The sequence below is a fragment of the Rhinatrema bivittatum genome, chromosome 14 (genome assembly GCF_901001135.1).
Source record: "Rhinatrema bivittatum chromosome 14, aRhiBiv1.1, whole genome shotgun sequence".
Lineage (NCBI taxonomy): Eukaryota > Metazoa > Chordata > Amphibia > Gymnophiona > Rhinatrematidae > Rhinatrema > Rhinatrema bivittatum.
Genome location: NC_042628.1, coordinates 9,181,405 through 9,199,319, shown reverse-complemented (window position 1 = coordinate 9,199,319; position 17,915 = coordinate 9,181,405). Strand labels below are relative to the sequence as shown.

Sequence of the window (17,915 nt, the reverse complement as noted above, 5' to 3'; positions counted from 1 at the left end):
TAGGAATCACATCATGCCGGTTTACAATTAACAAAGGGGTGTAAAAAGAAGATACAATAAGGACATTAACAGGTGCGGAACGAAAAATGTTGCAGTTACAATAAAACAGGGAAATACATAACTGGGAGCAGTGAAAAATCGATAGGAGTTTAACAGAGAGAAAAAAAATTTACAAATTTATGGTATTTACTAAGTTATGGACTTTCGCAGAGATATTGTTTACCATGTTAAGGTAAAGTCAGGTTTGATTGGGTCAGTTCAGATTTATGCAAATATTTGCAGATTCAAATGATTGCACACATTGGAAGGCAGTTTGAACCCTCAGCTACAAAAATGCAAATCTTCATATTTCTGCACCTCATTGGATGGATAAGGAGGTTGAAAGTGGGCCATGGGCTGCATGCTTATCCTTGATGTGCTGTGAAGAAGTCTGCTCTGCCCTATTTGATCTGAGGCTTATTACCATTTGACCGATTATCCAAACCTCTTCCCCATGCCCCCAAACCCTCACCACCTCATTTGGATGAGGTCTGAATTTAATGCTAAGCAGTTCATTCATCCATCCCTGCCTTCCACAATATCACTATGAACAATGCTGGACAATCTAATTCACACAAGTGCTATATTGCTGCCTGGTTCTAAGGGTCGGGAGGGGAAAGCTGAATATAAGGTGATTTAAGATCACACAGGGAGGAGGCCGGTATCAAACCAAGCTTGAGTTTGCAGAGAGCATTCAACCGCATCAGCACACAGGGGTCATTTCCAGATGTTATTGCAGCATCACTGCAATCTAACCAGCTCTGAAGCAGGGTTAGCTGAAATTCTTGTGTGCTCTAATACAGCACTGTGCACCCTCCGGAGGAAAAGATACCCACTGAACAGAAAGTCATTTTCTCCATAACTTTAGCCCTTCACACCAGGCTGTTGGGCTTTGGGGGGGTCCCCCACCAGCTGCACAGGACTCCCTAACAGGTTCAGCAGGAGACTGGGACATCACTGCGCAAGGAGCAATATTTTCATTAGCTTGGTACAAACTCAGTTGTTTGCAGAAAATAACCTTAAAGCAGTTCCCTCTTCCCGAGGCTGATTAGTGCTATATGTTATAGTGCTGTATGCCCTCGGGGAAGCATTCCGCTGTAGCCAAATTCTGTCAGCAACATTAAATTGCTGCTTTAAAAACAGCCGCCTGCCTCAACCTGATCAATAGCACACTGTGCGTTTCATAGGGCTGTAGACCAGCATTTAAGGAAGGGTAAGAAAAAATATATATACACACACACACATATATACTGTACTTACAACAGAAAAACTTGAAACAGGAAAGAAAAAAAATCAGGTAGCTGTAAAGTCTCAAAAGCTTGCTAAGCACTAAATAGTGGTGGGCAGAGGCAGAGCATTAATGCAGAAAGCGGACAATGAAAGAATACAAGGCAGGATCGCAGCCGAGCATGCGCGGACAGGCATCGGAGGCGGAAGGGGCGTGGCCTAGAGTGCAAGGGCAGGCAGTGGTCGAATCACGTGGGCAGCCCGCGTACGAAGCCGGCAGGAAGGCTCCAATCAGAAGCGCGACGGGACCCGTGGCGTTCAGGAGGCGCAGATGCAAATCCTCGCACGCCCCACCCCTTGCCAAAAGCTGTCAGTCTCCCTTTAACAAGCGCTAAACTTTCAGCACAAGATCAAACGCAACACCGTGACCCCCATGCACAAAGCACCCTTTAAACGGGGCAAGCTGAGGCGGAAGCGAAGCTGCAGCAGAGGAGAAAGCCAGTGGCTGATGGCGCTGTCTACAAAACCCTAATCTAATGACCCCTCCCCCCTCCCCCTTTTACAAAGCGTCGCGATTTCTCGTGGGCTCATTTTTCTTGGAGGGTGTCAACACGGATTTGGAGTGGCGGCTAGCAGAGGGTGTGGCTAAACCGACGGGATCTTGTGAATGAATAAAATAAATGAATGGATATAGCAATAATGCCATAACACAATCCAAGACTGGGGGGGGGGGGAGAATAAATTATTTTCTCCCTTCCCTCGAACAAAAAAAAAAACAGCTTTGCAAATCAAAGATCCTTAGCAACAAAAGTCCCAGTCCCACAGGGGTCAATTTTCAAACGGTGGAGCTGCCCAACTTTGAGGATTGCAGGTGATTACCTGGCCCATTTGAAAATGGAGCTGGCCCTAGCACCTAAATTTAGAAAGCCATAAAAAAAAATGGGCAGGGTAGGTCCAACAGAAGCAAGTTAGGAACTTCCCGCTGATTTTCCAGGCTAGGCACCTACAGGTAAACGAATGGAGAGCAGGCCACGTTTTGGTCATCTAGATTTGGGCAATTAGTCAAAAAAAATACGTTGGGCTGAAAATTGGCCTAAAATCTAGGTTGCTGCAATATGGCCTCCTAAATGAAGCAAAGAGTCTCACGGTGTGTGCTTCCTGCCATCATGCCACTGGGCTAGGCTACACCTAGATGGTTCAGGTTAGGAGAGCCAATGCAGGCACCTCCTCTGCCTTTTAAAGCGATGAGGTCATAAGCCAAGCATGAAGCAACTGCTCAGTTAATGAAACCAAAACGCCAGAGATCAGCAGCAGTCCAGGGAATCACCAGCCCGGCTCACCTTAGCTTTTGCTGTTAATTATAACCTGGGGTAAGTGCTATTCCAGCTTCTGCCAAAGCTGTCAATATTAATCCACCAACAGCTTCCACTGCTCATAAAGTAACCTCATCAATTAAGTGACCTGCAGTCACCAAGCAGAATTCACTTCCTTTTATTATTTTACCTTCATGGGAATGAGCTGCCCAGAGTTGCTGCATCATCTGCAGATTGGTGGGGGTGAGGGACTTGCAGGAGGGGTCGAAGGGTAAAGGGGCAGTGGTTCCGTGGGGTGTGGAGGAGGTCCCTAGTCCGCTGGCCACAAACCCACCCAGGGAGAGAGTCAAGTTGCTGGGGAAGGCCTCACCTGAAAGGGGGGGGGGGGGGAGGATGGAGAAGAAAGTAGAGTTAGGCACCAGGTTCGTTCTGTTCCTTAACAAAGCAGCTCCCTATCGGTCACTGGCATTAACCAGGAGGCACAGCCTTCCCTGGCAATCTGTGGTATTCGCCATTCTTCGGAAGGTTTGCCAGGAGGATTCAGGAAGTATTCTACAAGCTCACCACAGGAGTAGGAACTTCATTTTCCAAAGCGTGGCCAAAATATTGCATCAGCATCTAAACTAGGTGTCTCCTGACATCCAGTTTCAACCTTTACTCTTCCGTCCCCAGTCAAAACAAATATTTAATTACATTTTAAGAGCACAATCTTTCCCAATGAAGAGATCAAATCAAGGGATAATTGGCACACTTTTATGTATTATTATTATTATTATTAGCAGCATGCTAAGTAGGGCTGGACACTTGCAGTGTCCACCCTGCCATCAGGACCTCGCTCTGGCCCGGAAGGGCACCACTTTTTTTGGGCATGGCAGGAGGATCAGTTTCTTCCCAAGCGTTAATCAGCTGTTCCAGATTCCAAGTGCTGGATTTTTTTCTTCATATGTGAACTTTTCTCAGTATGGAAAGAGCATCATCAACCCAAAACATTTCATTTAGCATTCAGGAATAATTTTGTGCACGAGAACCCTGCGCGCCTTAGAGAGACAGACTCAAGCCAGGGCTCCACTACACTACTGCCCATCTCTCATTCCCACCAGCGAGGCCCACTTTTCAGCGATTGTGGGTGCTAAACTCCACACCAATAACTCTTACCCATGCTCAAGTGAAGGAGTTTACTCAACAATGGAGGTGCTCAAGCAGAGCTGGCACCTTTGCTTGCAATAGTGGACAAACACTTGCTTGCTCTGCAGCTTTCTCTTCCTCCTCCAGGCTGCAGCACTACAAGGATCAGCGGAAGCCTGAGGGGTTGAGAGTTGTGCAAGAAATTATGTAAGACAGGTCCTTGGCTTTTCTCCCTTCTGTAAGCACAAACGTTGGACCCCTATAGCCTGGTAAGGTTCTTTATTTTTTTTTTTTTTTACTGTTTGTTTAACCACATTATCCTGAGCAGCTTTCACAAACAAGGTTTTCAAAAGTTGACAAGCTGCATTAAGAGGAAGTGGGAAGACCAAACAGACGCAGAAGGTTTAAACGGCAACCTGCTGAGAGCTGGAAAAAACCAGAAACCAGGGCTTGAGCAATGATTCATGAATCAGCCCCGAAGCAGAGCAGCAGAGGCACCAGGATAACATATCTGCCACTGTCACTTCTGAGTGACAAGAGCCCAACACCTATCTCATGTCCTGACACCAACTACCCAGGGCCCACCAATCTCATTATCTTGTCAGATAAGGACGGAAATGCCCAGCCAATCTGCTCACTTTACTTCCTGGTGCAATGCTATAGACCCCAGCTGATCTCTGCCTTCCCTCCTATCTTTATCATTAGGGATCTTCTGTGCTTATCCTGGCCTTTTTTTTTTTTAATTCTGTGACTGGTTTTGCCTCCACTACCTTCTCCGGGAAGCTGTTCCACGCACCTATCGCTCCTTCCATCAACACATATTTTCTGATGCTACTCTCCTGATTCTCTCTCAACAATTTTCCTCCTTGGGGGCTGAAAGATAAACTCCTTAGCTGCCTTTAGAAAAAAAAAAAAAAAGATTCATAATGAAAATTGTACATGATTGGGCCTGTGAATGTCATTGGACATTTCAGGCACGGGCGAGCGCCAAAGCAAAGCAAAAGAGAAATGCTGAGAAGCAGTGGCCCCTTTTTATTCCCTGCATCAGACAAAGGTCTCTCTCCAAGCCTCGTGCTATGGGGAATGAGATCACTGCTTGCCATTTCCAGCTCTTAGTTCCCAGATCTGTACTTATACGACTACACAACTCTGCATATGTTTGTTATAGGAGACAGAGGGAGCTAGCCTCAGATAACAGGGTTGTGCAGAGCACATTTTTGCATTTTGGTTTGTTTTTTCAGTTTGGTTTTTTGGGGGGAGGGGTGTTGGTTCACCCCCCCCCCCCCATTAAAAACATGAAAAATCAAAACAAAATAACTATGGGCTTCTGGCAGCCCGAGCTGGGCATCTCTGGACCCCTGCCACCCGAGCCAAAAACTAGAACCAGACTAGCACCAGGGCTGCCCACCGCTGGCCTTGCACTGTGGCCAGGGCAGGGGCTCAGTCCCTCTCCTTCCCAACCCCCCATTTAAAAGCGCCAGCCTGGTCCCCATTTACCACCCCCCCCCCCCCCCCTTCTTGGATGCTCTTCAAAAAGGGTGAAAGTAATGCCCACTGACTCTCGCCTGGATCCTCTGGTAATTTAAAAATGGCGCTGTCTGCCTGGAGGACGGTGCCATGGTGGCATTACTTAGGCACCTCCCTTCAGTGCGGCTGGCAACAATAGGAGAGCAAACTGAAAATGGCCCAGTTTGTTGCGTTTTTGGTATTTGTTTGAAATGAATGCACATCCCCGTCAGATAAGGGATATTATCCATCTGATTTTATCCTCTTTTTCTCTCTCTTCTGCCCACCATCTTTTTTAGAAATGTTTGCTGTCCTGTGAAATTTCTTCCCTGGACTGCCTAGGAACTGCTCCTGCACAAATACCTTCACAGTGGGGTATTTGGGTGAGCCACATGGCACCTACCTTTAAATTGCCTACAAACGACACCATAAGAAAAGTTCCAGTGACCTTCCGTGCAGTAAAGAAAGCCTTGGCCACTTTCACTCACCCAGTGAAACTACCATTAAAATAATTTGATGGCCAATAGCATCACTCGTCAATTCTTCTATACAAGCGTCAAGTCTGGAGCCTGCGCAGGATGGGACAGAATCTGAATATAAACCGTGCAACAACCTCCATTTCTGTACAACACTCTGCATCCATTAGTGATGCAAGTCTCATTTTAAAAAGTTAACTGTTTAAACATACACCTGGGGGGAGCCTGCAGGAGGAGGGACCATATCACTTGATCTGCCAATGCTCTCTTCTCTCCCACCCACCAATGATCTTGCATGCCCCCCACCTCTTCCCTGACGTGCCCATGCAAAACCCAGGCTGACTTTGGCAGGTTTGTGGGTCCCCAGTTCCTGGCAGAAATATTCCCATTTAATTGACTAACAGTAAGACTTTGCTTATCGTTTAATCAATTAAACAATTAATAATTAACATCTCAAACATCCACAAAAGTTCTCCCAACAATGGCTGCAGAGCAGAGCTAGGATGTTTTCCCCCTTACACTTCACCGTAACAAAAAACTATATTGAAATTTCCGGTGTCACTTCAGCAAAAGCATAACAGAATCCCTCCGGTAACAGACACTTTGTGAAGTAATGTAAAACCCTGCAAAAAAAAAAAAAAAAGGCACTCGGAACGTACGTAGCAGACCTGTCGTATTAAAACAGCATTAATTTCCCACGAATCAAACAGCAGTAATCCTACCTATGAAAAGGTAGCACTACAAGCATTACTACAGACCCGGGGAGTACACCTCCTGCTGGAAAAATAGAATATGCTAGACTGCTACCGATACAGAAACTGCATGCTAAAGGAATCCCTCACCTCGTCACCCATGCTTATGGGCGTCCGCACTCTCCAAGAACATTGGTACAGACCTATTTACTTCTTCTTCCTCAGCCCTCCTGCCACTTCTGCAACTGGCACAGCAACCTCTCCCTCCCATGGGCAGTAGTATGGTTAAAACATCACCTGTTTTATAAAGTATCAACGAAGCCCAGAGCAGTTCAAAATGCTGATGTCTGAATTGTGCAGAGCTCCATAGGTACAGAGTACGCCATGGTTCAAGCAGTAGATGTTTCAACCATGTTGCCCACAGGATGGAAGAGACATCCATGCCGGTGGCAGGAGCAGAAGTCTGACCGGGTTAGAAGTGCCAGGTCAAACTGGGATGTCAAAAAAAAAGGAGGGGGGAGGCATTATTTTGGGGGTGCACTGCCTCCCCTTCATGCCCCAGCTCCATCAGTAGAGAGAAACTCTCTAGATTAGTAATGTGATAAATCTCCAAACACAGGCTGCAGATACCTGTCAAAAATTAAACCACAGACCACAACAGAAGCTGCCCACTTAACTGAACGCCTGCTGAAAGGCTCATGATGTTCCAAGTGAATACCAGGAGATGAGACAATGCTGATCCAGCCCAGACAGTCCATGGAAGCACGACCTTTCATGCTCCACTGCAAAATTGGTTTATAATTAACAAGCTTGGACTCGAAATGGATTGCACTGCAAAGAGAATCTCAGCAGCACAACACAGCACACGGACAGATGGAGGAGCAGGTACTTGAGCTAAGTGAAGTCTACGCCAGCCAGGTGCTCTAGTAGAGCCCGGCTTGATAGAAGGGAGTCCAACAGGTCAAAGTGTCAGCAATGGGGTGTGGCATAGAATCATAGTAAACCAGGACTGGAGGAGACCTTAAAAAGCTACTTAACACACCACTGGTCTCCCTCAGTTCTAGTGCTAATAGACCTGTCAAAACTGTTAGACGTAATGAATAAAATGTGATTGTTGTACAAGTATCTCTAGGCTAGACCAAGCAATGACATCCAGTTAGAATTTTCAATTAATTAAACGGAGTCTAGGATAAACACACATTTCAAGAACATATCATATAACTTTATGCTCTGTTAACAAAAATAAAAAGTAGTTAAGCAATAACAATAGAAATAACACAGAGCTCCAAATCCATTCACTGTTATTATGACGTCACTATTGACTATCATGTTCCTTGTTATTTTGTTAAATAATATGCAAATAAGATTTCAGATCTGCAACCTTAGCCTGTGTTTATTTAGTAAAGAGTTCATTTGTAGCTGCTACCTGCTTGGCCATATGTTACTGTTTTTGTATTAACTCCCTAAGGAGCCAATGTGTTAAAATCGATGGATTTTAATATAGCGTTCTCTGCCAAAGAAGGCACCATGTACTAAAGGGTTAGGCATTAAAGAGCGGGATTTACTGTGGCTGGTAATTTGCATATACTGGCGATACACCCATCCACCCACCTTCCCTCCCCAAACACAGTGGCTGGCTGGCTGCACCCCCAAACCATCCCATCATGTGCTCCACCCCTTTGCATGCCTTCGAAGGTAAAGTTGGCTGCTGGCAGTGAGTTCTAAAATGGTGCCCAATGGGCAAAGAAGCACAGGAGATCACTGGGCTCTATTGCAGAGCTTGGCACCCAACTTCACTTTTGAAGACATCCAAAGGTAGTTGTGGGGGAGGGAGAGATGGAGCAGAAACTTCAGCCCAGAGGGGCCTTCATCTTGATGTGTTGGAGAGGGGGCGGGGGAAGATAAGAGCCTCAGCAGGGGCTCCTGTTAAGCCTGTCAAGGGTAACCCTACAACCTAACTACACCTCCAGAGGCCTAGTTATGTTTTTAGCATTAGCTGGTGGGTTAAACACAAATCACATTAGTTTATGTGATTCATGTTAGCCCACTTTAATATTAATGAGATGCTTTGCATGAATTTGCATGTGACACAGCTCATTAAGTTTTGCATTAGTCTGCAGTAAGATCAACGAGCTAATGCACTGACTTAAATTATTCAAGTAAATAACGATATTGTGCATTAACACATGTTTAACGCCCATTAATGCTTGTGCTGGCCTTTAGGTATTCACCACATTGGATCCTAACAGAAAAGACAGAAGACAATGTGTATAAGTAAACTCTGCACGCATCTGGCAGTGCAGTCATTTTTATAAAAAAATAAAATTTCATATGCTTTGGCACATGAATACTGAATGTATTACATCCCGGTATCTATTTGCTGATGTAATGTACATTGTACGGATTCCTGGCTTTAAGGGCAGATGACGGCTGAAGTGTAAATATTTGTGCCTTCTGCTTGGCCTGTATAAATATGTTTGGTCATGCTAAATTTATTTTTTGTCTCGCTTCTCTTCTAATGCAGTGTTTGCCTTTGCATGATCAATCATAATGAAAGCATCAACCACTAAGGCGCCTTTATTACCTTGTGCAAATACAAGGCATGACAAAGGCACACCAAATTTAGACAATTGCAATTAGCTGCTTTGCTTCTGGAGTGGAAGCCGGGCACGCCATCCCATTGGGGGAGTGGAGCAGTGCCCTTCATGGCATATTTAGCAGGCTCCGTGTCACTCATATCAAAACCTCAGGCATCCATCAACAAATACCACGTTTATTACCCAAACTATTTGTTTGGCTGAAAAGTAACTATTTAGTGGGTGTTGCTATGGGACCTGATCCATTCATGGTCTTTTTCCCCACAAACACAGAATCAGGAAAAGCCTTAGTGAATCGGGTCAAGAGCACTGTAGGACACCCCCCTGCCCCCATCAGCTGTGGTTTTAATGTTCTCAGAAAAAGGCAGCTCTTACAGCTGATATGAATGGGTCTCACAGAGTACACGAGGTAAGCGAGCTGGAGCACTGTACTATTCCATTAGTCCCGGAAGGAGCTGCAAAGGTGCCTGTGTGGGGGCGAGAGGAGTGGACAAGGGAATCAACCCTGCAAATCCTTGGGTTGCTTCAGTTTGAAATATGTACAAGGAATTGCCCCATGAGCAAGGGGACGGCAGCGAGGCGGGCATCGTTGCTCAAATGCACTGTCTTAAATAACTGAGTCCAGCAAAACCACAGAACCAGAACATATACATGCAGATAATATATAGCAACAACTACAAATCAACAGTGGAAATGCTGTGCACAGGTCTTTTGTTTAACGATTACTATTAGATGCACTAAAAAAGTCCTTTTACAGATCAGACTTCTATTGTAGCTATACTTTGGAGCTTTGAAAATGTAATCTTAACTTTTTTTTAATAGCAAAACACGAAATTAATTTTGAAAGGAATCAATGCAAAGTTTTTTTTTTCACAAATCTTCAGGCATCTGTTTGTTTCTGTTGACTGCATTCTATGTGATATGTAGAGTTTCTGTTTAAAAAAAAAAAAGGCTACAAAATTGCCTCTGAAAACTTAATTCACTTTCTCTTGCAACTCATTGACGTCCATAACTAGCAGGAGATGCAAAATGCCTCTTCTTCTAAGGAGAGAGCATAGGCCACCTTGCATGGGAAGAAGGTATCAGCCCTCGCACTGCCCCCCCCTATAGGACAAATATGCCCCTTCCCCATCACTCACACATTCATGGGTTTGACTGTAAGTCTGGAAAGGAACAACAAGGTGAGCGAGAGGGCAAAGACAAGACAGCGCATTAGAGCAGCCGAGGCAGGCTGCACCTGGGAGAAGAATGCAATCCCACACCCACAGCCACCCCTTGAAATCTTGCCGTGAAAAGGGAAGCCTGTCAGAACATGCACAGAGAAAGAGCAGACCTCCCAAAACGCAAGACACATTCAGGCAACTGAGCGACAAAAATAAATAAAAACTCCACTTGAAGAGCGCAACCTTCTTTAGGCATTTTTCATAAAGAGGTGATCCTGCCTATTAGCTTCACATGCATGTACCAGGCATGTCGAAAGCAGCATGCGCTGTGTGAATGCACCCCTCACGTCTGCTACGTGGTCGACGTGCAGTTCCTTTTTATTTTCTCTAGTGGTTGCATTTTATTCTTTTTAAGCCCAGCATGAGAATCTCACAGATACCCAGCCAGACCTTCACTTCCCTAAGCATGGTAGTGGTTGCCTGCACAGTAGATAATCTATAGAATGGGTTACACTTCCTCCAGGCCATGAGGAGACATGGGACACGGCAGCATAGCAAATGATGGCAGATAAATAACCCCCCCCCCCCCCCCACCCTTCTCTATCATCTTGAATAAAGGAACATATGAAGCCCATCCTCCCAGCCCTGGCTCTTCCATTGCCTTTTATGTATCTGTGTCTCGAGCATCTTTACATTCGGTTACAATGCTGGCCCCACCACCTCCACTAGTGGGCTATGCCAGGCCTGGTCTTCCTCTTTGGTTCTTAGAAGTCCCATACACAATATCCAGGGCCCCCCTACCATATCTTAGCATCAAGCTTTATAATAATCCATACAACCACTAAAACCAGTGAGGTCACTCTCCGACCTTTTGTGGGAAAGGTCAGTTGTTTTTGATGCGTGCTGCTGTATTCAAGTCACACTGCATCTCTAACTTACTTCTTTTTGGAAGAAAGCCATGGAGAAATCCTTTGAAAAAGAAAGTCCAAGAGCATTAGGCAATGGAACATAAGATTGTCAGGGGTTTGTCCTCAAAGCCACAGATAGGATGTTCATTCAGTCTATTTGCAAGGACCTGGTAAAGTTGCCTACTTTTGTTTTCATATTAGCCCAGCAGTTTTCTCTTGCTCATTTGGGCTCCCAGGTCAGTCAGAATTGACCACTACTGGTACTACAGCACCATAAGCCTTCATTCCCAGCTATCCAGAATTCTCCCCCCCCCCCCCCCCCCCCCCCAGTATAGCTCAGTCATGACAGTGAAAAACGTTAGCGTGGGGCTACAGAGCACATATCCTTCCAGGAGCCCGAGCGCTAGGTATCGCTCTTGTTGTTTGATGACAGATTCCCTCCACTGTGAAAACTGCCCCTTGCCATCTTGGTTCAAGAAGCAGAAAGTTGACTGAGGAATCAAACCAGCCTCAGCTTGCTCACTTTGGTCATCAAAAAAAAAAAAGTCAGCTTCAGCTGCAGCTCTCAAGAAGTAGAATTGCCTAGCTCCCTGCCTGGGCAAGTGAAAAACCAAGAAGGATTTCACTGGCTCCTTTAAAATAAGCAAATAGAAATCAGTGCAGCTCTGTGAGTGACGGTAACTAAAACAGTGGAACCCGTCCAACAAGACTCCACCAGCAGCCTTTGTGCATCCAACTGACCATAACCTACCATTCAACTCTGCTCCACCCTTGCTACGACAATACACTGGCCCCAAACAGAAACGGCTGGGAAGGAGCCAAGTGTGCATTTGAATGTCTGTGTTTGTGTTAAGGCCTTAGAAACCAGGAATGCTCAATGAACTTTGCTTCAGGTCTCCTCACCGTTCTCTAACAAATCTGTGCATTATAGTTTGACTCTATCCAACCAGTTCCAAGGTTCGTTTCAGTACAATCCTGCATACAAGGATTCCCGTCAGACCCAGAGCCAGAAAGAGATGGCAGGGTGGAAGGAGAAATATTTTTGTCTGGGGTAGGAAGAGTGACCAACAGAATTCACTGATGTAGTTTTGAGGGTACTCTATGGGAGGGCTTTTGTTCACATCATTGGCTTTGCACGCAATGGAGTTCCACTGATTAAAAATCACAGTTCTTTATCATTTTCATAGTTTGCTTTCAGTGTCTCTTCCACAGCTCCTCATTTTTTGTTAGTACTGAGGTGCTAACTTAAAGGGCAAACAGGATCTTCCACTGGCCAGCTCCTATAAGCCAGAAATTCACTGCCACCAAGCTCCTAAGATAGCTGGCCTCAGCCTTTCTGCCCCAGCCAATGTGTCTGTACTGCTAATCTCAGGGCTCCAGTGTTTCTGCACTGGGGGAAGAGGAATTTTACAACAGAGATGCCTCCTATTTGTAGCGAGAATTACATTTTGCAGAGTAAAAGGTTGAACCAGGGGTATAAGCAGGAAACTTCCTCTCCTTCTATGTCACAACTTAGACCATCTGCAATGTTTGCTCTCTTACTTTTCTGAAGCTTTAAGTTTGCTACTTTTATTTCTGTTTTATTATTTGATGACATATTAAACAAGGCTGAGACTGAGACCACCAGCTATAATTAGATGTGGAAATTGCAGAACTAAAACTAAGATATGCTAGAGAAATTCAGTAAGAAATATTTCTTTGCTTACGTTTTTTCGATACCCAACCAGAAAACTACCTTCGGCAATTTACAAATACATACAAAATAGTTTATTTACATTTAGCATTGTTGTTATTAAAACAGGGAGTTTAATCCTCTTGGTTCGGTCATGGCCCCAGTAGGGCTGCAATACAGGACATTTAACAATCTCAGTTAAAAGGGCAAGAAGAGACAATCTCTTGGGGAAATTTAAAATTCTTTGTTTGGTCTTTAAGGCCAGCTATAGGGGCTTCCCTAGCTATCTGGTCAATCTTTTAGTAGCCTAGTGTCTGTCTAGAGAACTGCAGGCAGCAACGCATGATCTGCAACACATACCTGGTCCTACGAGAATTAGGTGAGAGGGTACGAGACACGCGGCTTTTAGTAACCAAGGTAATTTCCTGTGGAATGCCTTGACTATAGACACTACATTGTGTTACATTTCAAACAGCTTTTAAAGACATGGCTCTTTGAGTAGGCTTCTATTTAATCTTATGGTTAGATGATATGACTGTACCCTATTTGATCTAGACAGTTTTATGGTATGATTTATTTACTATTTAGTTACATTAATAATAAAATATTTAAAATAATCTATTTCATAGTTGCTTATGTCATTTATATATTTGAAAACTGCTTTCAATTTACAGGAAAGGTGGTATAATAAATTATTAAACTAAACTAAAGCTTACATAATGTTTTGCAGGTGATACCAAAATCTGCAACAGGACTGACAGCCAGCAAGGTGTGGAAAACATGAGGAAGACTCCACTGAAGCTTGAGGAATGGTCTAGAATCTGGTACCTAAGATGTCTAATGCTAAACAGTGCAGGGTCGTGCATTTGGGCTGCAAAAACCCAAGGAAACTGTAGGGGGGAGAAAAACTTCTATGCACAAATCAAGATCAGGACCTGGTGGTGATAGTATCTCATGATATCAAGGTGGTCATACAAGTGAATGAGGTTGACGGCAAAAGCCAGAAGGATGCTTGGATGCATAGGAAGAGTAATGGTCAGCAGAAAAAGGGGAGGTGATATTGTCCCTGGTGAGATCTCATTTGGAATACTGGGTTCAGTGCTGGAGACCGCACCTTCAAAAGTATATAAGCAGAATGGATTCAAGCCAGAGGGTGATGCCAAAAAATGGTCAGAAGTCTTCATTGTAAAGCATCTGTGGTCAGACCAAGATCTAAACATGAATACTCTAGCGGAAAAGTGAGCTAAGGGAAAAATTGTACAGACATTTAAATACCTCAGCGGTATCAATGCAGAGGAGCCTGGCTTCTTTCAATGGGAATGAGGCTCTGGAATAAGGGATCATGGGATGAGAATTCTAAGGAAATATTTCTTTATACAAAGGGTAGTGGATGCATGCAACCAGTGAAGGCGGTTGGAGATGAGGACAATATCTGAATTCGAGAAAGCATGAGACAAGCACAGAGGGATCTCTGATCGAGTGGTAGGGATTGCAGAGCTGAACAGTTGGGTGGATGGGCAGACAAGATAGGCTCTATTGTCTTTTTGTGTCATCGTCTTTCTATGATTACAGCCCTGGTCTACAACCCAGTTCTCATACCAAAAATCAAACACCACCACGCAACAATATTAAGTGGACAGCGCTCTGCAACAGATACAATGATAACTTTTGACAGCTGAAGAGAATATTGAGATTCCATTATAATTACCCCACTTCTGAGCTCACTCCCACCAAATGCCAGCTCCTCACAGGCACAACAAAAGTGATATTTTCAGCCGACTATTAAAACTGCAACTGGTACAGAAGTAGTGCACAAAAGAGGACAAAGCACTCTTCTTCCCGATAACCCTAGATGCACGGTTTAAAGCCTTTCTCCAGTGCAGCCCAGAACATGTCCAATCCTGGCTATTTCAAGACATCAACCTTCCCTTTCTCCCTTAAAAGGGGGGGGGGGGGGAGGGGGAGACCAAATTAACTGCAATGCAGGTGCTGAAATTAAAAACCAGGAAACAGGAGGGTGTGGGGCTCTTTATTCACTGTCAAAGGAGTAGCAACAGCACTGATCTACTCCAGTGTAAAGGAGCAGGACTTGAATGAGAAAGGCTGGAAACTGCATTTACCTAGGGCCAACAGAGGGTGAACTCTGTGTCCGATGCTGCGCTGCTCTAATTAATGGCGATAAAATCAAACAAGCATCCAGTCAAGAGTACGGTTACTTACTCTCTCCTCCAATTTTGACATCCTATTTTCAAATGTGGAAAAGCAAAAAAATCCACGTCGCTAAGGCTTAGTCTTTTGTTCCATTCCTACAGTAAGCAGGGCAATTCATATCCAAAAAGGGCAGATAAAGACTTTGTAAAATGAGTTTATTTGGAAAAGGGAAATGAAGGCAAAAATGTCCCCTAATGGACTGACAGGGAGTCTGAAAACGCAGTTCATGTTTGGTGTGTGCTGTCATGAATGTAATAAACAGGAGCCTGGACGTTTTGTAGACCTGCACCTGAGAATCTATAATGTGTCCCCCATTTGCCTTTTAAACTTTTCCAGAGCCAAACTTTGAAATTCCATTTTGATTGCACTGAACCCAGGCACTCAGATTGTTGAATCTCTTTCCAGCCCTCTTTCTCAAACAATGAGGGATCAGGTTCCCAAAACTAAAGTCACCACACAAGCCGGCAGGGGCACCAGGAACATTTTACGGTTAGAAATCACACCCTAGCAGGCCGATCCGATACAGCGCGCTAAGCTGAGCGCACTGTTTAACTCGCGGTTGCCCGTGGGTTTTGGACGCGCGCCCCTCCCCCCTTATTCCATAAGGGGATTAGAGCGTCCAAAATGCTTTTTTGGGCTGCTCAGAAATTAATGCCTGCCCAGAGCAGGCATTAATTTCTGAGCAGCCCAAAAAAGTGTACAGAAAAGCTGAAAATACTGCTTTTCTATACATCCTCCAACTTAATATTGTGGCAATATTGTTGAACGAACCAAAAGGTTAAAAAAAAAAAAAGTGTGCCAGCAGTCAGGTTAGGAAAAAAAGAGAGATGCTTTACCTAGCCGTGCACAGGTTAAGAAAATGGACGCTCATAAAATTGAGCGTCCGTTTCCTAACCCGCTGACAACCCACCTTTCCTGGGCACCCGCTACCAAGCAGGCGCTAGGGGTGCACATTTGTCCCTTGCGCCTCCTTGGCAGCGCGACCCCTCATTTAATATTCGATCGCGCGCCCAGGAAAGCTGGCGCTCAACTGAGCACCCGTTTTCCGCGCGGCTTTATCAGATCAGCCTGTAAGCATTTTTGTGGGATCCTGCTTGGAAAAGAGATTCCAGAGCGCCACTCTGTAGCAACCCAAGTTTATTAAGCATGAACTCAGGCAGCACACCTGCACAACATGTTTAAAGCAGAAACAAAGGCACTGGGACATACTTGATTTAGAAAATTAAAAAAAAACTGAAAAAAAAATGCCTCACATGCTTGTTCACCTTTTTTCTCAGTGCTCCACAGCTCTAGCAGGAACCTGTTGGGTTTTGCCCTCAGCTTGCTTAACGGTGATGTTTAGGACCCATTTTTAATAGTACTACCATGGAATAGGATTACAATAGTCCATGTACCTCTGTGCACACACAGTCCTGTGGGGAGTTAAAGGAACATGGGCACTTCGCTTGTTAATGTTGCTTCCACTGGGCCACCATAGAGCACAAACGAGCAATTGCAGCTGTGTACAACTGAACGTGTTTCGCACACACACACACACACACACACACACACACACACACACACACACACACACACACACACACACACACACACAACACACACACACACACACACACACACCACACACACACACACACACCACACGGAGTGGAGGATTAGCCCATGGTTTGTCACTGGGTTTCTAGTTTGTTGAATTTAGATTTTGCAATCTCTTAGTACCTGGCTCTGGAATGTGAGGAGTAAAGGGAATGCACAGAGAATTTCAATGGATGTTAACAGCCAGTACTTAGGTAGTTTTGCAGCCACCGAGAGGTGTTAATTGATAGTTTTAAACCACAGTTTTCACCTATTTTGTGCACACAACCGAATATCTCTGCAGTCTGCAAATAAATGAAATAGAATGCATGGAGCAGTATAAAAGTACTTTGAAATGTATGAATAAGTTGGCATGGGCAAATGGGAAAGTTTAGTGTCTTCACCTTGGGGGATATTTGTGGCCAGGGCAGGTCCGATTCAAACACTTCCTAAGCGAGGGTTCATCACAATAGTCGCGTCTCATCGGTCTAGAGACACCACAAACTAATGGAGTGCACCCATGCACGCTCAGCTGAGACCCAGAGCTGAGCAGGTACCGAGATCCAAATGAAGTTAGCTCAGCTCGCACAATCTCTCCAAAGCAGCTGGGGAAAAAAAACAACGCAGTACAGAGAGAGAGTCTACAGCTGCGGCCCCAGACAAAGCTCATGCTCTCTCTATACAGCCTTCACAACGACAGAGACCATTTTAAATATGTATATAAAACTGAGCTAATCGCAGAGTTCACAAATCTTTGCAGGTAAAGTTTAACGAGGTACGGTGAATAATATATAGTGAATCTCATATAGTCTGGGACAGCAGTACTGCCAGGAATGACAGACAGATACAGAAACCAAGCATATCACTCATAATAACTTTGAATTTAATTAAAAAAAATCATTGTCAAGTGTGATGATCGTAAGGGTTGCTGACCACCCGCAGACTGTAAGCTCTCTGGGGAAGGGATTTATTAATTTGATGTAAAGCACCCTGAATTAAAGGCACTATATACATGCTGGAATTATTATTAATAAATAATTGCAAAATATCAGCTTGCCTTTTTCTTGATTTCTTGTTTTCATTTGGTTATTATATTTTAGATCTCTCCTCAAGTTTGTCGTAAACTATTTCATTTTTATGTTCCTTTCCACATTTTATTGTGCACGCCGGTTCTTAAAACCTCTATCCTATCCACCTTTGGTTTCTGTACTGGTACTTTACATGTTTCATTCTGACGCCTGTACAAGCTTCTCTTGAAAGGTCCAGCCCAGCCTTGCCAGGATTTAAGATTCACTATGGTAGCCCAAGCCAGAAAGAAGGAATGTGTTAAATAGATCTCACCCCCTCCCACCCCAATCTGTGTGACAAAACAGGTCAGTCTTTGAATTGTATTCACCATGTTGGTCACAGT

General features: G+C 44.5%; 1 protein-coding gene across 7 annotated transcripts in view; it reads right to left on the bottom strand.

Moving 5' to 3' along the window:
• TNRC18 (trinucleotide repeat containing 18) overlaps positions 1 to 17,915 on the bottom strand; it is a 117,587-nt gene that overhangs the window by 93,253 nt on the left and 6,419 nt on the right. For 6 of the 7 annotated variants that reach the window (XM_029576510.1, XM_029576507.1, XM_029576511.1 and 3 more), the window contains exon 3: positions 2,770 to 2,949. The exons of the other annotated variant lie outside the window; for it this stretch is intronic. In XM_029576510.1, the coding sequence (XP_029432370.1) occupies positions 2,770 to 2,949 (180 nt within the window). The remainder of the gene's footprint in view (positions 1 to 2,769; positions 2,950 to 17,915) is intronic. 7 annotated transcript variants of the gene reach the window in all.